Source organism: Schistocerca gregaria, chromosome 6 (genome assembly GCF_023897955.1).
Source record: "Schistocerca gregaria isolate iqSchGreg1 chromosome 6, iqSchGreg1.2, whole genome shotgun sequence".
Taxonomy (NCBI): domain Eukaryota; kingdom Metazoa; phylum Arthropoda; class Insecta; order Orthoptera; family Acrididae; genus Schistocerca; species Schistocerca gregaria.
Genome location: NC_064925.1, coordinates 298,885,758 through 298,912,029, shown reverse-complemented (window position 1 = coordinate 298,912,029; position 26,272 = coordinate 298,885,758). Strand labels below are relative to the sequence as shown.

The following is a 26,272-nucleotide window of genomic DNA, read 5'->3' as shown; positions in this document are numbered from 1 at the left end:
AAATTACGGAAGCATATGACGATTTAAATTTTTATAAAAATTTCGTACTACTACTTTTCGATCTCGTGCTTCAGAAGCTAGAGAGTATGAACGAAACGTGAAACTATTTCCTAACATAAGACTTTTTGCTTGTAGTAGGCCTAATAGACATTTGATATTGGTACATCGTGAATTATATTCTGTAGTGTTATAAAAATGACCATTTGTGCCAAAACAGTCTCGTTTATTTGGTGTTTGTTAAAATTGCTGCAGTATTAGCAGGCCTGTTACGTTTTATCTAGCACACAGTGACAAAATACACGTAATCACATCAAGAAACCACACCAGTCTTGGTACTATTTGTATTAACAACAGCTTTTCCAGTATTAGACAACAACATTTCGTTTTTTCATGTAACAAAACATTGACGAACTTTGATCAGGTAATAGATTCGTTCCCAAAAATCAAAATACGCCATATAAAGCTGTGGCAAGATTAGAGAGAAAATAAGCTAGGACTTATGGATTGAAGAAATGTGTACTGTCTTGCTTGTCTCTTGTCTTTACTCGTTTTATGTATCCCATATTTAATTTTATGTCTCACAAAACAGCAAGTTATTAGCCAATAGGCAGTTAAGACCCCAAGTTTTCTGAAGAGTTCTTGTTCTGGATTTTTTTTAAAGAGGGGCAAGATGTCAAACTGGCCGACTGGGAGCGGGAGAGGCACCACAGGTCATTTTACCTTCCACTGGCCTGAATATAGTTTGATGGCACCCGTTACTAAATATTACAAGTTTGAATTCCACAGAGCAAAATACAGAGATGTGCAATGGAAGAATGCTGTGTGAAGGGGCGTGGCTTTGCACTTCGGCACACTTAAGACCAAATAACACGTCTTACGTTCCCTCGAACATATATGTTTTATGTATCAGACTCTTCAGAAAGACATGTGCTACAAAATGAAGATATTTTTGAAAAATGATTTTTAAAATTTTTGCTCATCCTACCTCAAACGCTCGAGGGAGGGGGAGTGCCACTATTTAATATAGCCCCGGTCCGGAAATATCATAGATGCGAACATGATGCACAGAGCAGCCTGTGTTGTAGTGGGGAGGTCGTAGTCTCCATGTGACCCGTGTTTACGTTAAGTGATTTTGCTGTTTCTTCTTCGTTTATTGCTCTCACATCAAATGAAAACCCAACGGATTTCTGTGGCCGGGAGCTATCAACTGAATTAAAATACATTCACATAATTACGGAAGGCTAAAATATGTTATTAGTTTCAGATTTTATTTTATTATGGTTCACAAAATTCCCATGCTCTTGGAGTATCCTCTAATGTCTTTTGACATAATGTAAGATCTTTTAATGTTTTACACGTGGGAACTACGGGCTTCTTGCGTCATCGTAGCTGCGCTGTCATCGTAGCTGCTGAAATGAATCTATTTCTAACAGGCCGCGGGAAAATATTCCGAATGGTTGTTTGAGAGGTGTACCTTTCAAGCAAAGTAAATTTCCTTTTACACAAGATGAACTCTGTGCGCGAATGTCCGATGAATTTCTTAAATCACAGAGTGTTTGACTCTCCCTCAAAAATCAAGTCTTTGAGGACGACCATTTAGAATATTTTCGAGCCCAGAAGATCGGACATTTATGTCATTGTCAAAAATTATACTGTCACATTTTTGTGCTGTATCTTAAAAGTGTAACACACAAAGAAAAGATCAACATTATGTGTGAAAGCTTAGCTTCTCTTGCAGCTTATTAATCTTAGAGACCAATACTATGCGTAGAAGCTTTTCTTTTGTTGTAACGACACTATGTATATCAATTTAAACCATTAGGTTTTCCTATTTGTGTGTTCCCACTACTTGACTGTGATTTTGCTATTCGCTGACTACATCACGTGTCCTGTGCTCTGAATATCCACTGTCATCGGCTGGCGAGATAGCTTGACATGAGCTACGACTGGCTTACAAAACCGCATCACAAACTTGATTTCAATCCTTCGGAAAGAAACATGCGGTGTTTGGTGGAATTCGAATTTATACTTTCGTAATACGAAAATATGCAGTGTACAGGTTGCTGCACAGCAGACATTTTTCCGAAACGTGTTTTTTTCCCCTGAGTTTCGTTTTCTGAAGTGCCGGGAAATTCTGCACCAGTGTATAAAATCCCAACCATTGAAAGCATTGATAAATTTTACAGTTCCGAGGAAAAGTATACTGTTACTTAACACGGAAAAAGCGTATTTTCATCCGGGAGAAAGTGTATTTTTAACCGGGAAATCCGGGAAAAATCTGGGAATTTTTTTTCCTCGTCCACGTAGACACCCTGTATATATATTTTTTTAAAGACTTGAATTTTGTATGGCTTTTTTCATCAGTAGCAGAAGCAGAGGAAATAGAAAGAGATCCAGAGGAGGAGAAGTAAGCTATTCCAAGCCTCAGAGAGGGAGAAATGCGATGTACAGGGAGTGTAGACAAAGGAACTACTGACAGGATTCTTCCTTTCTTTGTGTTTCCCTCCCAAGTTTTCTAGGTGAACTGTTTATTGCCAGATTTTGTTAAAATCTGCTGATTGACTTTTGAACCTTAATTTTTCATCTACATGAGGACTTGTTGAACCTCCAGTTGTAATCTGAAATTTGTTCATAATAGCCATATATTAACCAATCAAAATAACAATTGATTGTTAACCAACACATTTATTACTACTACTCATAATATTAAAGCTGGTGGAAACTAAAATGTCATCAGTTTGGTTGCAAACAAAAGGAGAATCTTTTCTTTTCCTTAATGCAATGTGTGATCTAAGAGGTGTGTGAGCAAAGTAATGAGAGTGGCAACTCAGTGTTGTTTTACTTTTGTAAACCAGTGTGTTCATTCCTTCCAGATGCTCAGTCCTAGTTTCAGCTCTGTACAGCCATGACATGATTTTTGAGAGTGCCATCGGTGAAGCTGTGTTGTTGTTGTGTCTTATGAGGATGGAGCACAGAATTTAGAGCAATGTTATGCCATCAGGTTTTGTGTTGAACTTAAGAAATCTGCTAGTGAGACCTTCAAAAATTTGAAACAGAGGATCATTTTTTGGAAACTTTTGCACATAAATATGTTACATTGAGTGATTAATTGAATAAATTGTTGTTTTGAAAATTTTCATTTATTAGAACAAAAACTACAGACTGCCCATTTTTGGGGCATTGGCCACATGCGCTACCCAAATTCACAACCTTATTCTCCATGCATAATATTGTAAGAAACAACACAAACAATAAATAAAGAATGTTTTATATTATTGAATGTCTATTCAATTACTAACAAAGAGATAGAGGGGCTGGCCAGTACTTACCTCAGCTCAGTACAGCCGATAGAAACACAAAAAACAACCGAAAATTTAAGTTCCTAGCTTTCGGAATAAATGTTCCTTCATCAGGGTGGAGAGAGGGGAAAGAAAGGGAAGAAGGGAAAGTGGATTTAGTTACTCACAACCCAGGTTATGAAGCAACAGGGAAAGGAAAACAGGGAAGGTAGCAAGGGTGGAGGCATGGTTGTCTGAGGGAAGCCAAAGATATTCTACTGCAGGTACTGTGCCAGCTTCAAACCAAAGAGGATGTGTACGGAAGTAAAGAGGTGTATAGTATAAAGATGTAGGATGGAAAGATGCATGAATGGCTAAAGAGGAAAGGGAAAGAGGAGAAGACTGAAAAGTAAATGGGAGTGAGGTTGTTTAACGTAGGTTCAGTCCAGGGGGATGGCGGGATGAAAGGATGTGCTGGAGTGCAAATTCCCATCTCCGCAGTTCAGAGGGACTGGTGTTGGGTGGGAGAAGCCAAATGGCACATACAGTGTAGCAGGTTCCTAGGTCCCTAGAATTATGCTGGAGGGCATGCTCCGCTACTGGGTATTGGACACCTCCTAGGCGGACAGTTCGTCTGTGTCCGTTCATACGCTCAGCCAGTTTAGTTGTTGTCATACCAATGTAAAAGGCTGCGCAGTGCAGGCATGTCAGCTGATAAATGACGTGTAGTCTCACACATGGCCCTGCCTTGAATTGTGTATGTTTTCCTAGTAGCGGGGCTGGAGTAGGTGGTTGTGGGGGGATGCATGGGGCAGGTTTTGCAGTCCTGCTTAACCTTTGGAATTACCCCTAAAGGACTTACCTTAAAAGTTCCCATCTCTGGGTGCAATTCCTCCTTCCACCAATCTCTCCTGGACTCCAGAACCTTCAATCCTTAGCCCTTACCCAACTTGTCCTGAATCTCTACACTACTTCATGTAACCACCACTCCCAACAGCTCCTATCTCTCTTCAAAGTCCTTCACCTCTCAAACCCTTGCTTGGAGAACACACTCAGGAACATCATCCTAGAAGCCAGCCGCAAACTTGAGTCCCATGCCACACACCACCTGAAAAAACTATCCACAGTGCTAGTGCAACACCTAAGAAGTGGGGTCCCTCTCCCTATCCCTCACAAACACCAACCACAACAGAACCGTCAACAAACCCCCCTCATAGCCAACAAACCTAGCCTAGCTACCCTACTCAATCTCCCCATCCCAGCACATACCCCACACAGACCAAATCTCAACTATAACCACAGTCAAATGCCACATATCACCAACTCCAATTCAGTTCTAAACCTCTCATCCAGATCCCTCTCTCCTCAAGAGACATCTGTTCTATCAAAAGGCTTAACCTTTAGCCCCACACCTAAATTCAACCACACTGCCCTGGTTAAAGATCTCCTCTCTTTCACCCGGAACCTCAACTGGAAATATCACTTCACCACCCAAACACAGCCCCCAAATACTAGACCCAGTGTTGAACCTTGTTTAGAACAGTTCCGACCGCCTTCTCAAAGGGATCCTCCTCCCCTTCCCCAAAACCATCCCTTGCAGACATTTCAGGAATTCCTCACATCCAGTGTTGCCTCCCAGTCCTTCTTGAAGAACATCCCGACAACCCCCAACATCACCCCAGCTGAATCCCGTGCCATTAAGCAGCTGAAAACAGACCGCTCTATTGTAATCCTTCCGGCGGATAAAGGCTCCACAACTGTGGTACTTGACCGTGTGGAGTATGTGGCAGAAGGACTGCGCCAACTCTCCGACACCTCAACCTACAAAGCTGTTACCCAGGATCCCATTCCCTCCATTCAGACTGAGCTGCAGAAAATCCTAAAAATCCAAGGTCCCTCACAAGGCCTCACAATGGCTTCCATAGACTTACTCACTCCACCTGAGCCACGTACCCCTACCTTCTACCTATTACCCAAAATCCACAAAGAGAACCATCCTGGCCGTCCCATTGTAGCAGGCTTCAAAGCCCCAACAGAACGTATCTCAGCTCTGGTAGACCAACACCTCCAACCTATCACCTGCAGACTCCCATCCTACATCAAGGACACAAACCACTTCCTAGAACGCCTCAAATCCATTCCCACTCTTCTCCCACCTGAAACCTTTCTTGTGACCATAGATGCTACATCCCTTTACACAAACATCCCACACACCCATGGTCTCTCTGCCCTCGAGCACTACCTCTCCCAACGCCCACCCGAAGATCTTCCAAAAACCTCGTTCCTTATCACACTTACCAACTTCATCCTCACCCATAATTACTTCACTTTTGAAGGACAGACCTACAGACAAATCGGGAACTGCCATGGGAACCAGGATGGCTCCATCCTATGCCAACCTCTTCATGGGCCGCATGGAGGAGGCTTTCCTGAAGACCCAACAGCTGCTTCCCCTGGCCTGGTATAGGTTTATAGATGACATCTTTGTGGTCTGGACTCATGGTGAAGAAACACTCCTTAATTTCCTCCATAAACTCAACTCCTTTTCGAATATGAATTTCACCTGGTCCTTCTCCAAAACCAAAGCCACCTTCCTGGATGTTCACCTTCATCTTGTTGAAGCTCACATCCACACCTCTGTCCATATCAAACCCACCAACAAACAACAGTACCTTCACTTTGATAGCTGTGCCATCCATTCCACATCAAACGCTCCCTTCCCTACAGCCTAGGTATTCGTGGCAAACGTATCTGCTCCACTGTCGAATCCCTCAACAGTTACACCAATAACCTGACCAGTGCTTTCCTCTCCCGCAACTATCCTGCAGACCTTGTCCACAAACAGATCTCCCGAGCAATACATTCCTCCCCGTCCAACAACAATATTCCTATCCTCAGACCACACAGAAGCATCCCCCTTGTCACCCAATATTATCCTGGCCTCGAATACATCAATAAATTACTCCGCCAGGGATATGACTTTCTCAAGTCAACCCCTGAAATGAGATCATCCCTTGACAAAATTCTCCCCACACCACCCAGAGTTGCCTTTCGTCGTCCCCCTAACCTCCGTAACATCCTTGTTAAACCCTGCAATATTCCCAGACTACCTTCTCTACCCAGCGGTTCCTACCCCTGTAACCGACCCCGCTGCAAAACCTGCCCCATGCATCCCCCCACAACCACCTACTCCAGCCCCGCTACTAGGAAAACATACACAATTCAAGGCAGGGCCATGTGTGAGACTACACATGTCATTTATCAGCTGACATGCCTGCACTGCACAGCCTTTTACATTGGTATGACAACAACTAAACTGGCTGAGCGTATGAACGGACACAGACGAACTGTCCGCCTAGGAGATGTCCAATACCCAGTAGCGGAGCATGCCCTCCAGCATAATTCTAGGGACCTAGGAACCTGCTACACTGTATGTGCCATTTGGCTTCTCCCACCCAACACCAGTCCCTCTGAACTGCGGAGATGGGAACTTGCACTCCAGCACATCCTTTCATCCCGCCATCCCCCTGGACTGAACCTACGTTAAACAACCTCACTTCCATTTACTGTTCAGTCTTCTCCTCTTTCCCTTTCCTCTTTAGCCATTCATGCATCTTTCCATCCTACATCTTTATACTATACACCTCTTTACTTCTGTACGCATCCTCTTTGGTTTGAAGCTGGCACAGTACCTGCAGTAGAATATCTTTGGCTTCCCTCAGACAACCATGCCTCCATCCTTGCTACCTTCCCTGTTTTCCTTTCCCTGTTGCTTCATAACCTGGGTTGTGAGTAACTAAATCCACTTTCCCTTCTTCCCTTTCTTTCCCCTCTCTCCTCCCTGATGAAGGAACATTTATTCCGAAAGCTAGGAACTTAAATTTTCGGTTGTTTTTTGTGTTTCTATCAGCTGTACTGAGCTGAGGTAAGTACTGGCCAGCCCCTATATCTCTTTGTTAGTAATTGTTTCACATCTTTATATGAATGTCTATTCAGTATGAAATGAAGCAAAACACTTGTCGTGTACACCAACATTGCACCTGTCACAAATTTTTGTTGCTTTTTTCTTGCAGTAAGCACATCTCTCCTGTGTTTTACTTGGCACAATGAAATGATTTCCTGGATCTACTACTCATACATCTGTGCTCACTCGTCCTCCCATCAATTTGCTTCTTTGTGGTCCTCTGCATTTTGGTACTGATCCTGTTTTCTTTGATAGGTAAAACATCACTATTCTCCGTCGGACATCCAAAAGTTAGAGCTTCTCATTAGAGTTAGCAATTTGGTATGCACCCCATGTGTTTACTACACAGATATCTATCATCTGTGTGAATAATGGCCACCAGCATTTCTTTGACCTTATCCTCGCCCTATAAAGTGATATCTGCCTGTCCAGTAGATGTACGCCACCCATATGGGCATTGTATTCTTCAATGAGATGTGGTATTGTAACATATATGCTTTTTCTTTGCCCGTGAGTATCCTTTAGTGGAACTCAGAGGAGTAATAGTACTGTAATTTGTCGCTACACATACTGGTTCCTTGTCACTCCATTTCACAACCAGAACTTCATTCTCTTTGTCAAACATTTTGTTATAGAATCCTCGTTCCTTTTCTTTTGCCATTCTTTTCGAGTCACTCAAAGGACATGCAGTAGTTCGGATCTCTCTTATTGTTCCTGTAGCTTTCATTTTACTCTTTCCGAGTGTGATCAGTGTGTCAACGCTGATGAAAAAGTTGTCAAAGAAAAGCTTATAATTTGGATACTCTGATTCTGGAATCTTGCTGGTTAGTTCATTTATTACCTTTGCACCTAAAGGCTCCTGTTTGTTGTTAGTCTTGCCACAGTATGGCAAAAAATTATAAAGAAAGCCGTTGGAACTTGTAAGACACCAAATTTTATATCTATATTTGATAGGCTTTCCCCTCAGAAACATTTTAGCTGAATGTTTACCATAAAAATATCGTACCACCATCTCATCAATTGAGAGTTCTGAATGAAATACGCCAAATATACCAAGTTCCTTTTTCAGCATTTCAAAGTACAACCTCAGTTTGTACATCTTGTCGTTTCTGTCTGTTGAGATGAATGAATCTCTTTTTTCCCGAAACCTATTTCTTGAAATGGAGTTGAAGAGTAAAGGAACACCGACATCAGGAGCCTGTTCCCAGTACATATTCTCATGGGGAAGCTTATGATAACCACTCAGAAGTAGTGTGCCAATAAATTATTTTAGTTCTTCTTTGGTTAGCAGAAAATTTATTTTGTTATGTTGGCAAGCATTGATTTAGCTTTGTTCAATAATAGTATCCATTGTTTTCTCAGAAAAAAATCCTGAAACACCTGGGGCGCTGTCTTATTTGCTAGACATTATGCAACATAATGTTCGTTGCTCTTCCCTGGTTCACTAGTGTTTGTGTATGTTGGTTGACATTTATATTTTTTTGTAGATAACATACCACTTTCTGCTCCATCTAATAACGCTTTCCTTCTTTTGGCTTCTGGAGGTACAGCTGTAGCATTAGCTTCATCTCTGCTGGTTATGAGCTCTAAAGTACCAGCTACATCTTGTTCAACAGACTCATTGTTCAGTACATTTTCGACAATGTCTTCTTCATCTGTTATTACATCTGCATCCGGTGGAATAATCTTCAATTCTACGTAATCATCTTCATCATCACTCCCTTGATGGTTCTCTAGTTCTGTTAGAATTTCTTCAAGTGTAAGCCCACGCGGCATGTTTTTATCCTGTTGGAATCGTAAAATTCGAATAGAATATGAAAAAAAGCAGATATAAAGAACATAAAATGCAGTTCTTCTCTGTAAAATACGTATATACAAGAATAGGGCACATCAACGATAAATGATTATGTAACATGCCATTTTCCCATTATTGGGACCCATAAAATATATTGATATTGCACTTACTTGAAAAAATCTGAAGTATACTTAATCTTACACAGCCATCCTTATGCTCATAACAAATATGCCCAGACAACTAAATCACAGCTCATTGTCATCCAGAAACTACCAGCAGACACAGTGCTGCCAAGCACGAGAACAAAAAATCGGCAAGTTTATAATTTTCCTGACATGAAGTGCTTAGAAAAAAGTTATTTATTTTACATTTAGAGGCAGTATAGCAGTTAGTTGAGCCTACAGGTGCAACAATAAAGGCTGAAAGTTCCATTGCTTATGTAGAAATAAGTAAAATATACGCGTCCCGAAAAAGGGACAATGGCCAGTAATGGGTTAAGAGCACAAGCTCTCCACTGGCACAGATCACCTTTGAAAGGCCAAGAACACATTGAAGGTGAACCTCACTCAGGGAGATCTACAACTTCAAAAAGCAATGAAAACGTCAAATATGTGTGCACTTTTGTGAGATTTTTCCTCCTGGACAAACTGTCGCCCAAATGTTTTACAAAGATGTCCTTGAAAGAGTCGGGAAAAGGGTGAATCGATTGAGACTGGACATTGCAGACAAGCGGATCTGTCTGATTACTTTTCTTACACACCTCGTGATGTCATGTGAGGTAACTGAAGTAATTTTGAAGTATTTGTGCTTGAACCAACAATTATAGTGCCTGGATTAAAATAGATATCATTCTGGCAATTGTAGTCAGAGTATTGCAAAATTTTGGTTGTCATGAATTGTGTGTATCATTTCACACAAACTTCATACGTATGAATCTACAAGTTTTATTTATTTCTTGCTTTTTACTGCATATTGAAATTCAGAAAGACATTTGTGTTCTGAGTAATGACATTTGTACTTATGAGTATTGTGTGCACAGGTTGCGCCACAAGCACTCAGTCTCTTCTGATTATACGATGCTGTGGGAACCTTGTACCTGAAGAATCTCCTGAGGTGAGGACAAAAATTGTGAATGAAGTATGGAAAACATTAGAAAACCTAGGTAAGTTCAATAATATTATGTTTTTATTGTGCATTCATTTACAATTTACAACTTTGTTCCTCTCTCTTGTGGCATATCAAACTACAGCCAAATAATGATAGCGAAAGACTATACTTTTTCTGCAGAAGCTGACTGAGAAATAAGTAGAAAAGGTGAGATGTTCCCCTCGCATCTTTTCCTGCTGACATTCCATCAGCTCCTGCTCTTTGTGACTCTCCTTGAATAGCCTCATTCCTTCCAACTCCTTTCTCTTTCTTTTTCATATGATGAGGGCTGGATTTAGACATGGCTGCCAACTATTAAGGATTCTCTGTAATGTTGCGAATTTAATATATCACCTTAATCATGGAGTTATGGGATATTACTAAAAATTACAGAAGTAGGTACTTCACAAATCAGAAAATGTACTACTCATTAAATGTGCTTAATGATTTTATGAGTACATAATAAAGCTGTCTATGAATAATTTCATCACCACAGCTCACTAAGATAGGTTTCATTGAGCGCTAATGAAAATGTTTCGTTCTGCCCGTGCCAGCTTAAAGGATAGGAATAAAACTGCTTTCAAAGAGAGTGGTGTCACAAGGTTCAAGGCATTTGTCTGTAAGCTGTGGCAGTTTTTCTAACCAGATGACATTCTTAATCTCTTGAGCAAACAGCTGCTAAGGAAAGAACTACCTGGACAAAAATGCACTTCATCCGCATGTGACAATGCAACTACAGTGGTGAGACGTATATGTAAGAGGAGTTGCTGCTTTCTTGAAGGAAGTACAACCACACATAATGCTACAAACTTATTCCTGGCACTGGCTTCATATATATCTGCACAAACAGGTTCCTTCAACATTTTCATGCTGAAGAATTTGTAATGCTTGCTTCTTCACTACTGTCTGAAAAAAGTTCAAAAAGACAATACTGTTTAACTCAAATATGCGTAACACTGAACTCTATAAAATCGGATGTTTTTGGACTATGCAGCTGTTTGTGTAAACATTGTACATGCTCATACTTCACATAATGAGCATTTCAGTAAAACCTAATAGATGGCTCTTAATTGTACTTCATTTATTTGACTGCTCTATATTTTCAAAAATACATTAAGCTTTCAGCCTTTGATTTTTGTGTACAAGATGGCCCCCTTTGCTCAAACCTGTATAAAGAATAATTGAACAGTGGAAATCTCTGGCAAAAATTTGTCAATGAGGAAACTGCAAAAAATATAAGATTTCTCACTTATGTATACTACACCCTCTTCTAAATGATTCTGTTGTATTGTGTATTGAACCAGGGACCTAGAAATAATGGAGAGGCTTCGTCCCTCCAGAGTACTCAGTGGTTCATAACCCCACAACAGGCCACAGCAGTCCCCCAACCCCACCATCGCCTCACACCGAACCCAGGGTTATTGTGTGGTTCAGCCCCGGTGGGCCCCCCTGGAAACATCTCATGCCAGACTAGTGAACCCCAAATGTTTGCGTGGTTGAGTAATGATGGTGCGCACGTATGTGGAGACTGTATTTGCGCAGCAATCACTGACGTAGTGTAACTGCCTTCCTGGTCTGGAAGCAGCCTGTTAGACCGCGCGGCTAGCCGGGCAAATGATCCAGTTACTAAACTATATTTTTCTTTCTTTTTTGCAGAGTATTCTTTTGTTATTTACCAAAGCACATGGAATCCTTCAGAAAAAAGAGCCAATAATTCATGAACTTCACGGCATCATAAATACCTTATTTACAGATTTCATTGTGAGATTTATCAAAACTTGGGAGGTATATATGTCTGGTTGTTTGTTGGAACTGAAGTTTCAGAGGAGGGAGGGGAGGGGGGGGGGGGGGAATATCAGAAAGGGAGTAAAATGCTGTCTTCAATGTAGGCACTAGAAGCTACCGGGTTTGAAAAATTCGGCATTTATAAAAATTTTACTAAGATATCAGAAGTCTTTTCCTCAACTTATGCAACCATATCAAAGAACAACTTCCGCTAGATGATGACTTACTAAAAAAACACCTGATATTTTTCATTTACAATGTTTTTTATTTCTGGAAAATCTTTATTTATGGTCAGGAAGTGTCTGAAACAGAATTTTTAACCTGAAATCCGGTATAATTTTTAAAAAATTTTGGCCAAGGCCTCCAAACCTACCTCCATATTTACCATGTGATTACTGACAACATCTTCCGTAAGTTGGCAGCTATGTTTACCTGTAGGTCGGGTAGGCCTTGGCTGTAGGCACCAAGAGAACTATAGAAAATTACGTAATTTGAAAATATGGAAGTCAGGGTAGTAGTGTTGATGCTACCATAGAATTTAGTTCATAGTTGAGTTCAGTTGGAGTGTGATTGATAATGTCACTAGTTGCAACAGCTGTACATCTGTGTTTCACATCAACTCCTGTATGATTTGACAATGCTTTATCAGTATTCATTCACACTTAAAAAAGTAGGTTATCCAACAGTGAGTGGCCTGAAGAAGCTAAACGGTGTTCGAAACGGACGTATTGAATGAAAAATGGAAATACTCTTAAAGCTGAAAGATTTGGTACATATTTTTCCAAGCCTATGAATGCAAATTTGAAAAATTCAATCGGTAGTAGTAATATTAATGGTCAAGGTGTAATTTAACACCATTTAATGAAAGCCGTGGTGGCTGTGAAATGTGTGGCAACAGTGGTGAAAGGGTTAAACAGTTGAAGCATCTTTGTTTTTGGTGCTGATACTGAAGAGGCTTGTGATGGTGATACGTAGTTTCCAACATTAGGAAACAAGAAAATAGAAGTGGTGACTAGAAAAGTTGTGAAGTGTGTCATGAAGGTTAAAAATATAGGAGAGTTCCTATTCAGTGATCCAAGAATTGTTTCCATTCAAATGGAATTTGATTGAGTTGACTACGCTTGTATTGTAAGGTAGTTGGGGAAGTGCTGATATGTTTTTCATAGCCAAACATTCACCTGCCATAAACACAGTGTGGGTCCACACATTGTCACGAAGAAAGGTACAAGCTCACTGGATTGAGTGATGTATGTACATGACTTGCTTTATCACACGTTCAAATACTTGTCTGCCCAGAGCATTCCATGATGACTTCTCTACAGTCAAAAAACACTAGTGAGCATGGTGATCCTCCTGGTTCCACTAGTAAAAAACTTCCATTAATGCTTATGAAACATTCGAGAAAATTCAATTTATTTGTCAAACAACCAGTCTATTCTTGTGAAACCGAGTTGTACATATTTTTCTGATCATCAGTCAAAACTTGGGGAATACATTAAGTACACACATTTCTCATGTGAAAGTGCTCAGAAAAGGTGCACTTACAGGGTGTATATGACCCAGGACAACCAGGAAATCCGGGAAAAACCCAGGAATTTTTTCATCTGGGAGAAAACCGGGGAAAACCCGGGAATTTTTCATTGTTTTAGCTTTCAGTTAAATTTTTGTAATTTTGACAGCAGAATTGATTCTCTAGCAAAGAATGTTATTGTATCCTGCTACTGGAGAATGATAGTGCAGCAAGAAAATATAAACGAGAGGGGAAAAAAATAAAACTTTAGTGGCAGAGGAAATGTGCAATTTACAACAACAAAACATCGTGCACACACAAGCGTCTGCAAATAGCAAAAATATGTCAAAGGCCGTAGGGCACAGACTGTAATTATTTGTAACAATAAACTGCTTGCTATGAGCATGACGTCACAACTGTTCACGTTAGGTTCGTTTGACCAATTGCCAGGTGCAAACGAGAAATTTTTCTCCCGCACCCTAGCTGCCAGATTCACGCTTGCACAGAGTTATCTGATTTGCAGTGGGAAGGGGGTTAACCTCCACGTGACCCGTGTTTACGTTAAGTGATTTCGCTGCTTCTCTTCATGTGAAGCTCCCACGTCAAATGAAAACAAAACGGATTTATGTGGCCGGGAGCTATCAAGTGAATTAAAATACATTCACATAATTACGGAGGGCAAAAATATATTATTAATTTCAGTTTTCTGATTTTATTTTATTTCCAAGTTTGTAGCAGTCAAGCATTAATCGCCTTGCAGAACAGTGAAGTTAATTTTGCAAGTTTGCTAAAGAAATTTGGCTTTATTAATCTTTCCGCTCAGGCAATCATTTTATTTGAAATGAAATGTTTCATTCTTAAGTATTGCCTACTTCCAACTGTTTGCTGAATTTCAAGTGCACTTTATCATCTTCTGCCTTAAATGGCACTATGCCATAATAAAGAACCAAAAATGAGATCGCAGAGTACTGGTACTCCAAGAAAATTTACATCCCAAAAACCACACTGAAAAGCTCAATATCAGATGGGACCTACTTCATTGTGAATCTGGAAAAAGCCAATTTGCACTCAAGCCGAATTATGCATTTTAGTATAGTTTACGAAATTCCGATGCTCTCTGGAGTACCCTCTAATGCCCTGTTTCTTTTATGGTGTAATGTAAGCTCTGTTAGTGCTTTATACACACCAACATACGGGCTTCCTGCACCACTACAGTTGCACACACACAATAATGCCTGTTTTTCTGGTGCTTTCTGGCAACTGGTAACCTATTTCTAACCGTCTCCAGATAGTATTGCGAACGGTGGTTAGAAAACAGTTACTATCAAAGTAAATTTCTTTTTATGCAAGATGAATTATGTTACGTGTGAGAAAGTGGGATGGATATCTAAATCACAGAGCGTTCGAAACAGAACAGTTTGAGGACCAGCCACTTACAAGAATCTCTAGCCGAAACATTTATGTCAGAATTTTAAATTTACTGGCACTTTTGTGTGATGTATCTTAAAGTATAACACACGCAAAAAAAAAAAAAAAAGAAAAAATACATGTGAAAGCTTAGCTTCTGTTGTGGCGTGTTAATCTTAGGGACCAAAATTATATGTGAAAGCTTAGCTTTTCTTGTAGATATACGGTACTGTGTACATTAATGTAAACCATTAACTTTTCCTCTTGCGTGTTCGCACTATGTAACCAGTGATCTTGCTATTGGCTGACTATAACACGTGTCCTATGCTCTGAATAGCTGCTGTCATCGGCTGGCGAGATCTTGTGGCTTGAGATATGACTCGCTTACAAAAGGACATCGCAACCTCGGTTTCGGAAACTAAGACGCTGTGTTTGGTGCAATTCTAATTTATACTTTCATAATATGAAAATATGCAGCGTATATGTCGCTGCAAATCAAAGGTCTTTCCAAAACTTCTCTTGTTTTTTTTTATATTAAAAGTCTCTCCAAAATTTCTCTGACCCATCTTCCCTCCGGGAAGTTCTGCGCGATGGTATAAAACGTTAACCATTCAAAGGATTGATAAGTTTTACAGTTCCGAGGGAAAATCTACTGGAAACCTTCTGTCACTTAGCACAGAAAAAGTGTATTTTCTCCCGGGAAAAAGCATATTTTTTAAACGGGATATCCGGGAGAAATCCGGGAATAATCCGGCAATTTTTTTCCTTGTCCCCATATACACCCTGACTTAGCATATTTTTATGGCAGTACAACAATATTAGTGATCATTCTGACTGAGTAATCCCTCTGCCAAGCACTTAAATGTGAATTGCAGAGTAGTCATGTAGATGTAGATGTAGACTTTTATCTTAAGAGGGGTTGCTAGGGAATGGCCTTCTTTAATATTCTTCTGGCTTGTAGGATTTGATTTGAAGATCACTGCCCCAAAATCAATTTCTCTAAAGCGGATGGGAAGGAAGAGTTTGAAAATTTTCTATCAGTGATATGTGTAAACTATAAAATAGTTGAAGCCTTCTGCTAACAGAATCATCCACTGCTTAGCCGAGTGTTATCATCCTGGTCTTCAAATCACAATGACATTTGTTTGATTCATCCAGGAAGTAAATATTTTTTTCTTTTATTTGAATTTACATTAATTGCATCATCAAATTGACAATATTAGGAAAAGAGTAGATTTCTACTCACTGTAAAGATGACTCACCGAGCTGTGGACAAGCCCAGCAAAAAGACTGTTACACATTACAGCTTTTGTCCAGTGCCTTCTTCAGCAAAGGAAACACACACATCCACACAAGCAAGCACACCTCGTGTACATCTGACCACTGTTACCCGCGGTAGCAGTAACGTGTACATGAGATGTGCTTGCTTGTGTGAATGTGTATGTGATTTCTTTGCTGAAGAAGGTTTTGACAGAAAACTAAATTGTAATAGTCTTTTGATTGTGCCTGTCTGCAAATCAGTGGGTCATCTTTACGGTGAGTAGCAATCTGTTGTTTTCCTGATATTGTTGATATCCCAACATGAAACTTCAGTTTTTTTATCATCAAATTGAAAAGTTAATAGCAAATACTGATCCAAATTTTTAAAATAAAAATAAGTTTTTTGTTTTTATTTATTAATCACATTTATTATACATTGAAATTGTAACAAAACCACAGAATGTCTTATCGTTAAATGAAAAATGTTATATATCAATAACACTTTTGTTCATGTACTTTTGAAAAAGTATAAAACGAAAAAGTATTTAATTTTGTATTTGATGTTTTGGATTTTTGTATCAAGTTTTAATTAATTGTGAATACTTTCATTTTCATGCAGTTAATAATTAACTATGAAACATGTAATACTTATTAAGAATTATGATTCAGAATTTGTTAATAACAATCCAATTTGAAAAAAATTAGAACTTTTAAAAAAGTAAAAAAGTAATATTCCTTCTAGCAGGTATCCAATACACTTCCTTTCAGTCTGAAGAGTAGAATGAGACCCACTCTACTACTGATGAGTCTGTTGGTAAGAGTTCCTTAGTTCAATACATTTTATCTGATGTCGGTATTGAGAGACATTCAGTCAATTGTTTGGCTTCTTGCTCTTTTATGAAGCCCTTTATATCAATGAAAAACTTAAAATGAGGTCAGAGCTTTTGTGACTTAGTGTTTGTAATTGTTTTAATATTTCATTCCCCTATGAGTTTCACACAGCACTCAAAACATTTGGGGCAGACATTGTTTCAACCTGCTTACACTTTGTATATGAACTTTAAGTTTCATTTAAATTTCCATTCTTTACAAACTGATATTTTGGACAATTTGTACAAGTTAATGTTCACAATTTCATAACATTGCTTATATTTTATCTTCAGTGTCCAGTTCTTCGTCAGAAATAGTTCATCTTTTGTAATTTCCTTTTTTTCTGTCTTAGGGGTACCCTTGGACATCAGCCATTACAATGCATTGCTTCGTGTTTATTTGGAGAATGAACATGAATTTTCCCCTACTGAATTTCTGGCTGATATTGAGCAGAAGGGTGTTGAACCAAACCGTGTTACTTATCAGAGACTTATAGCTCGATATTGCCAACGGGGAGACATTGAAGGTGCCACACGAATTTTAGAATTCATGAGGGAAAAACAGCTTCCAGTCAATGAAAATGTCTTCAATGCTCTTATCATGGGACATTCCAGGGCTGAGTAAGAGCTTTTTTGTATTTATCATTTTTCCTCCTGCTATTTGATGTATAAGAAGTTGAATTATAACAGTTAAATTTGTGTTGTGAAAAATCCTCTCAAATTATTTGATTGTTTTTTGTAGCGATATGGAGAGTGCTGTTGGTATCTTGGGTGTAATGCGACAGGCTGGACTTGAACCTAGCTCAGACACATACACTACATTGTTGTGTGGATATGCTAAACGTGGGGACATTGACTCTATAAGAAAAGTCTTTGCAGAAAGTCAAGAAAAAAATGTGTTTCTTTTAGATAAAGATTTTATGGAAATAATTTACGAACTTGCTGTCAATGGGCATGACAAATTTATTGATGAAGTAAGTATGCCCAAAACCTCAAGTAAATGTATAACTTTTTTTTCAAAGTTACTCATACATCTTACGTTACAAACATACTTACGTGCATTCACCTGTGTCTTTGTATTCAGTTGGTATTCATATCAGTAAATTTTGTACTTGTGAATGTTTAGATGATCATGTCCATGTAATGCAGTTTAAGTATACTGTACCTCTAAAGATATACGGCAGTTTCTGTTTGTTTTGTTTTCATGTAGATCATTGACAAGATGCAGCAGTTGGCAGGCTATAACCAAGATGCTATTAATTTAATTCTACGGCTAGTTAATCATGGCAAGGAAGAAATAGCTATGAAGATATTGAAAACAATGCCTCCACCAGTGGTTCCTGAAGGGCAATCATTTTCCGCTGGAAATTTTTTCATCAAGCAGCTAATTCATGTAAACCGGGTAAGCCAAGAATGTGTACATAGAAGAAATGAATGAGAAATTCATACATAAAGAAGCTGCTACAGGGTTTTGGTAGTACATTGTGATTGAGAAAATCACAAAAATGTAAGGAAAAAATGGAAAATAGTGTGTCATAATAGTTTTGTTATTAAGTTGAAGAGATCAGTTATCCGAAGTACTTCTTTTATTCACCATATGTTGTCTTTCTATGAAATCAAGAGAGACAAGCATGATATTAATTGTGGGGGTGCATAGTTGGGTGAGGTGTAGATAGCTAAATGCAATTATATTTTAAAGAAAATAATCTAAGTGGTGTAAAACCTTTTTTTAAGTTAATTTCATGTCTGAATATGAGCTGGAGAGAAGTGTGTGGTGGTTGTTTTATGTACTAATGTACTTGGTAGCACAGTAAATACACTTAAACTAAAAGACTCAATCCTGAAGTGTTTTCGTGATTTTTTCTAGAATTTAATTTAATTTTTACTCAGTTCATGAGTGGTATTTTTGAGAAATGTGAAGCTACACTATGGTTTGTATTTCACATTAAACTGCAGATCTTTGTACAGTTGTCTTAGTGAGCTGGCCATTGGCTTATAAGGGGGAGGGTGTTGGGTGGGTCTCACTGGTTTGGCTCAGACTGTGAGTAGAAGCAGAAAGATGACCCTTTCGGGTTCCTAGTATATCTTGCCTGAGTGGGTCATGGGAAAAGAGAAAATGCTCTCTAAAGATTTTGGAGTAAAATTGAAAGTATTTTAAGTTACATTGTTAGTGTCAGTGTTGTAGCACAATGGTCAAATGACTGATTGCCAATTCCCAACTCTGTTTTATCACTAATTCCCTATTTTTTGTTGTTGTTGTCACACTGTTACAATATTACTTATAAAATTTAAATAAATTCCAACAGTTCAGTTTATATACATAAAATTAACATATTCAGTTCAGTTATGTTGTTGTCGTCTTCGTCTTCAGTCCTGAGACTGGTTTGATGCAGCTCTCCATGCTACTCTATCCTGTGCAAGCTTCTTCATCTCCCAGTACCTACTGCAGCCTACATCCTTCTGAATCTGTTTTGTGTATTCATCTCTTGGTCTCCCTCTACGATTTTTACCCTCCACACTGCTCTCCAATACCAAATTGGTGATCCCTTGATGCCTCAGAACATGTCCTACCAACTGATCCCTTCTTCTAGTCACGTTGTGCCACAAGCTCCTCTTCTCCCCAATTCTATTCAATACCTCCTCATTAGTTACGTGATCTACCCATCTAATCTTCAGCATTCTTCTGTAGCACCACATTTCGAAAGCTTCTATTCTCGTCTTGTCCAAACTATTTATCGTCCATGTTTCACTTCCATACAGGGCTACATTCCATATAAATACTTTCAGAAACAACATCCTGACACTGAAATCTATACTCGATGTTAACTAATTTCTCTTCTTTAGAAACGCTTCCCTTGCCATTGCCAGTCTACATTTTATATCCTCTCTACTTCAACCACCAAATAGCAAAACTCCTTTATTACTTTAAGTGTCTCATTGTCTTATCTAATTCCCTCAGCCAATTCCGTTACAATTAATTAATTACTATGTTTGTGAAATTAATTTACATAACTGTGTGAAATTTTGAATGAAAGTAAAAGTTCTGAAAATTGTAGCAATTAATTATTAGTAGTAGTTAAAAATTTTATGGTGATATTCGTCGAAGAAACATTTGAAACACAAATATTGTTCACACTGTACACATTTTTGAAAGCATTTTTTAAGCAGAAACATATTTTCTGAAATATGCGTCAGCGAAAAGAATACTTCATTCAAAGTTTTTAAATTAAGGTCTTTCCTCTGTGATTTTAAAGCATTGCAAGTATGACAAGTCATTGGGGTGAAAACAGGAGTGCTGAATTGATGCTGCATGATCAAATGTACTCTACTGGCAATTAAAATTGCTACACCAAGAAGAAATGCAGATGGTGAACGGGTATTCATTGAACAAATATATTATACTAGAACTGACATGTGATTACATTTTTACGCAATTTGGGTGCATAGATCATGAGAAATCAGTACCCAGAACAACCACCTCTGGCCGTAATAATGGCCTTGATATGCCATAATAATGGCCTTGATACGCCTGGGCATTGAGTTAAACAGAGCTTGGATGGTGTGTACAGGTACAGGTGCCCAAGCAGCTTCAACACGATCCCACAGTTCATCAAGAGTAGTGACTGGCATATTGTGATGAGCCAGTTGCTAGGCCACCATTGACCAGGCGTTTTCATCTGGTGAGAGATCTGTATCCAGAAAGGACCTGCAATATGTGGCCGTGCATTATCCTGCTGAAATGTAGGGTTTCGCAGGGAACGAATGAAGGGTAGAGCCACGGGTCATAACACATCTGAAACGTCGCGTCCACTGTTCAGAGTGCCATCAATGCGAATGAGAGGTGACCGAGACGTGTAACCAATGGCACCCTATACCATCACGCCGGGTGATACGCCAGTATGGCGATGACGAATACACACTTCCTATGTGTGTTCACCGCAATGTCGCCAAACACGGATGCGACCATCATGATGCTGTATACAGAACCTGGATTCATCCGAAAAAATCACGTTTTGCCATCCGTGAACCCAGGTTCATCGTTGAGTACACCATCGCAGGCGCTCCTGTCTGTGATGCAGCGTCAAGGGTAACCGCAGCCGTGGTTTCCGAGCTGATAATCCATGCTGCTGCAAACGTCGTCGAACTGTTCTTGCAGATAGCTGTTGTCTGGCAAACGTCCCCATCTGTTGACTCAGGGTCGAGACGTGGCTGCACGATTCGTTACATCCATGCGGATAAGATGCCTGTCATCTCGACTGCTAGTGATACGAGGCCGTTGGGATGCAGCACAGCATTCCGTATTACCCCTCCTGAACCCACTGATTCCATATTCTGCTAACAGTCATTGGATCTCGACCAACGCGAGCAGCAATGTAGCGATACGATAAACCGCAATTGCAACAGGCTACAATCTGACCTTTATCAAAATCGGAAACGTGATGTACGCATTTCTCCTTCTTACACGAGGCATCACAACAACGTTTCACCAGGCAATGCCGGTCAACTGCTGTTTTTGTATGAGAAATCGGTTGGAAACTTTCCTCATGTCAGCATGTTGCAGGTGTCGCCACTGGTGCCAACCTTGTGTGAATGCTCTGAAAAGCTAATATTTTTCGTATCACAACATCTTCTTCCTGTCAGTTAAATTTCATGTCTGTAGCACTTCATCTTCGTGGTGTAGCAATTTTGATGGCCAGTAGTGAAGTTTAATTGCATATTCTGTTGACAATAATGCTCACAGTTGTTGTAGCAACTCAGGAGCACTCTGTAGTCTTTTAATTAGAAAAGGTGGAATGATCTTCATAATACACATTACTTTGTCTTCCTCATTGATTAATGTCTCCTCGTACAATGTCAAATCTACTCGACCACCCCATGAATCCACCAATAGAATAACTTTGGTCTTAGCAACTTTTGGTTTTAATATTGTTTCTCTAGAATTTTGCCTAAAGCTCTTTTGTTAGTTTCCCTGGCTTGGGTAAAGTAACAACATTCTTACATTCTTCCTCTAATTTCTTGATGGTTCTAGCAACTTAAGGACCAAGTATATTGACAGGCTCTTGCATACATAAAAATACAAAGAGTAACAGTTATACCTGAAGCACTCCTAATGCATGGTGTAAGAGCAAGTGGTTTTGGGGACCATGAGTGTTTTCACCAAAATGATGTTTGCATCCTTGGAATTCAGTGTCCTGTTATACGTTGATGCATGCTGACATTCATTCTATTCAGTGTTAATTATGTAATAAAAGTTGAAATTTGGCATTATATGAGGTCTATTCAAAAAATTCTGGAACATTCGTTATTTCTCACCAGTTGTGTGTTGGAGTGAAATGCGTTTGGCATTGCTGCACATTTGGTTGTTTAATGCATAACTGCCAGAAGGTTCACTATTGTACATCTGTTAGCTATTGTTCTGTGCTGCATTGAGTAGAATGTTATGTCACACAGTTTGCGAATTTCGAGATGGCAGGGTTAGAGAAGCACTGCATCTGCATGTAATTTTGCATGAAACACAAGAAAACCTTTACAGAGACACACCAAATGATGGAGGAACCCTAGAGTGATCAGTGCTTAAGCTATATTTGGTGTTACGAATAGTTCATGTGGTTTAAAAATGGCCAGACGGAAGTCAAAGATGACCCTCATTCAGGATGCCCTTCAACGTCTGCGGACGACACTTGTGTCATAAACATGAGTGAAATTGTGCATGCCAATTGAAGATTGACTGTCCAAGAGATTGCAGAAGAATGTAACATTTCAGTTGGATCATGTAATGAAATCCTGACACAGCATCTTGGAATGCATCATGTTGCCACCAATTTCGTCCCGTGGCTCATGAGTCAAGATCAGGAAGACCTTTGCCTCACAATCAGTGAAGAGCTTTTGGACCACACAAATGAGAACGAGATGTTCCTTAAGAGAATCATAACTGTTGAAGAGATGTTGGTCTACGATTATTATGTTGAGACCAAGGGTCAATCTTCACAATTGGTCGGATAAGTTTCTCCAAGAACAAAAAAAGGTCATGAGGTCAGGTCAAATTTCAAACCTTTGCTGATAGTTTTCTTTGACTTTGATGGATTAGTTCATCATGAATTCGTGCCACAAGGACAAACTGTTAGTCAGCAGTACTGTCGAGACGTGTTGCGTTGCCTGTGAGAAAATGTGAGAAGGAAACATCCTGAAATGTGTCAAGACAGTTCATGGCTCTTGCATCATGATAATGCACCGGCACATTCATCCCTGTTGGTGCGTGACTGTTGCACAAAAAACGAAATCACTGTGTTGACTCATCTTCTGTACTCTCCAGACTTAGCACCTGCGGACCTTCCTCCCCCCCCCTCCCCTCCCCCCCCCCCCTAAAGCTGAAAACCCCATTGAAAGGACGAAGATATACAAAATAGATGAGCTGAAAGAAGATTTGCAGATGGTGCTATGCACAACCCAAACAGATTACCGTACATGTTGAACTATTGGCCGCAAGGCCTTTTTCTAAGAAGATGAAACACACATTTTCACCCAAACACAACTCACACTCACACATGACCACTGTATCTGGCTATTGGGGCCAGACCATAATAATGAACCCTACAAGGATTTTTTTTAACAAAAAGGTGGAGGCTGGTGCAGCGAGAATCAGTCACCTCGGCAAATTGGCAGTGGTGTGCTAGACCATTGCGCTAAAGCACTGACAAGAGCAGAGTTGCTCAAAATCCAATACACTCTACTCAAAAATCTTTAGAGAACTCAGGCCAGATATTCTTGGCACTTGATAGGATTATCTACCTCCTTCTACTCGCACAGTTTGAGCCAAATCAGTGAGACCCACCCCGCACCCTGCCCTTGTTAGAGGAGCACAAGGATGTGTCACCACCTGCAGCAATAAGCTGTAAGTTTCAATTCAGCCTATCCTTTCCATATTGTTGTTATTCCACCCTGGACTGGCCATTGTTTGTTTTGTCTTAAATAAGTGTGGCGTGGGTATTGCAATTGTTCTTATAACCCATTCAAATTGTTAATGTCAAAACCATGCAGAATACAAGGGTTAGATCTTGAATAGTGGCAACTATTTATTCACAACCGATACAAAAGAGTTACATGTTTGCACCTGTTACTGTCCTTCAGAGTAGCAACCAGCATTGTATAGAACTCGTTGCCAGCGATGTGGAATACATAGTACACCATTAGCAGAGCATGTTCTATTGATTTCTATTGATGGTGCGAATGGAAGTCTAAAGTTACGGTGGTTCTCATGTATGCATTATGTTCCTCCAGGGCAGACCGTCAGTGCACAGTATTACTGTTCGTTTTTGGAGCATCACCTGCGACCAGCTTTGCTAAAGAAGCGGCGACACTTTCTGCGCAGCCCACCCATCATTTTGCACAACAATTCACGGGTGCACACAGCCCAAGCTATGGCTGCTCTGTTCGGTCGATGCGACTGGGAAGTACTGTTCCACCCACCATACTCTGTGGACTTAAGTCCTTGTGACTTTGATTTCATTCCGAAGATGAAGAAACCACTTTGTGGCATTCACTTCAGAACTGTTCCAGAGATTCGACTGGCAGAAGACAACTCCATTCGCACCATCAACAGAACAGGCTCTGCTAACGGTATACTACACCTCCCACATAGCTGGCAGTGGGTTCTACACAATGCTGGTGACTACTTGGAAGAACAGTAACAGGTGCAAACATGTAACTCTTTTGTATTGGTTGTGAATAAATAGTTCCAACCCTCGTATAGAGGTATTTGGGTGTAACATTGCAGAACAATATGAAGTGGGACAAGCATGTAATGGCAGTTGTGGGGGAGGTGGATAGTCGTCTTCGGTTCATTGGTAGAATTTTTGGAAGATGTGGTTCATCTGTAAAGGAGACTGCTTATAAAACACTAATACAACTTATTCTTGAGTACTGCTCGAGCGTTTGGGATCCCTGTCAGGTCAGATTTAGGGAGGACATAGAAGCAATTCAGAGGCTGGCTGCTAGATTTGTTACTGGTGGGTTTGATCATCACGCAAGTGTTGCGGAAATGCTTCAGGACGTCGGGTGGCTGTCTCTGGAGGAAAGGAGGCGTTCTTTTCGTGAATCGCTACTGAGTAAATTTAGAGAACCAGCATTTGAGGCTGACTGCAGTACAGTTTTACTGCCGCCAACTTATATTTCGCGGAAAGACCACAAAGATAAGATGGGAGAGATTAGGGCTCATACAGAGGCATATAGGCAGTCATTTTTCCCTCATTCTGTTTGGGAGTGGAACAGGGAGAGAAGATGCTAGTTGTGGTACGAGGTACCCTCCGCCACACACTGTATAGTGGATTGCGGAGTATGGATGTAGATGTAGATGTAGTGTGTCTGCCTAATAAGCAGGAGCTTCAGGTTTGAATCCCAGAGCTGGTGCAAATTTTAATTAATTGCTTTGGGCTATATCATTATCATAGATAAAGGTGAGGTGTTTCAGGAACATCAGCTGTATATGGTTACTTGATGGTGTTATCTCTTCCTGCAACTCACATCAGAGCTATATTGTAACTTGTAATGCTATCTCTTCTTGTAATTATATCCAGAATAAACAAATTGTTATTTCCAGTCTTAAAGACTGCTGTTATTTCTGTGTGCACCTCCATGATTTGCACACTCAGATGCTGTATGGAGTGTTGCATCGAACCAGTATTTTGAACTTAAGGCCACAACAATGTTTTGTACTTCAGCACTGAATTTTGTCACACACACTGTATCACATTATTAATTTTATTCAGAAACAAACTATTTTTTCTACTAAGTATGTTGTTTTACAACTTCCAAAACTCATTTTTTTTAATTTTTTTTATATAAGAACTGGAGAGTTTGTTAATAACAAAGAATTTGCTATTTCAGCCAGTGGAGAAAATTGTGTCTATATGCAGAGAAATGGAGGAGAGTGGCTTAAACAGCAAGGCACTGGTTCTGGCAGCAGAGATGAGTATCCAGTCTTCCAATGTGGAACAGGCCTGCTGTCTGCTCTCTCTTCTCAGGCAGGATGGGTTTCCTATCAGACCTCATTATTTCTGGCCACTTTTGACTTCTTGTGGCAGAAAAGGGGACACAGAAGGTAGATTCAATAATAATTTTTGAATCTCTTTTTTAATAAGCTATTGTAATGTATTATTTTTGTGAAAAAGAATGAGGTGATGCTGAAATAAGGGAGATGTAAACCCCTATGCAATTATATTTGTCATTTATACTCTCCTTAACGCAACAAAGTCCTGGCAT

At 39.7% G+C, this 26,272-nt stretch overlaps 1 protein-coding gene across 1 annotated transcript in view; it reads left to right on the top strand.

Moving 5' to 3' along the window:
- The window catches only part of LOC126277946 (leucine-rich PPR motif-containing protein, mitochondrial), a 185,637-nt gene that overhangs the window by 26,908 nt on the left and 132,457 nt on the right, over nucleotides 1-26,272 (top strand). Inside the window, exons 3-7 of the mRNA XM_049977541.1 lie at nucleotides 10,077-10,199; nucleotides 17,368-17,635; nucleotides 17,757-17,988; nucleotides 18,225-18,416; nucleotides 25,898-26,111. Coding sequence (XP_049833498.1) covers nucleotides 10,077-10,199; nucleotides 17,368-17,635; nucleotides 17,757-17,988; nucleotides 18,225-18,416; nucleotides 25,898-26,111 — 1,029 coding nt within the window. The remainder of the gene's footprint in view (nucleotides 1-10,076; nucleotides 10,200-17,367; nucleotides 17,636-17,756; nucleotides 17,989-18,224; nucleotides 18,417-25,897; nucleotides 26,112-26,272) is intronic.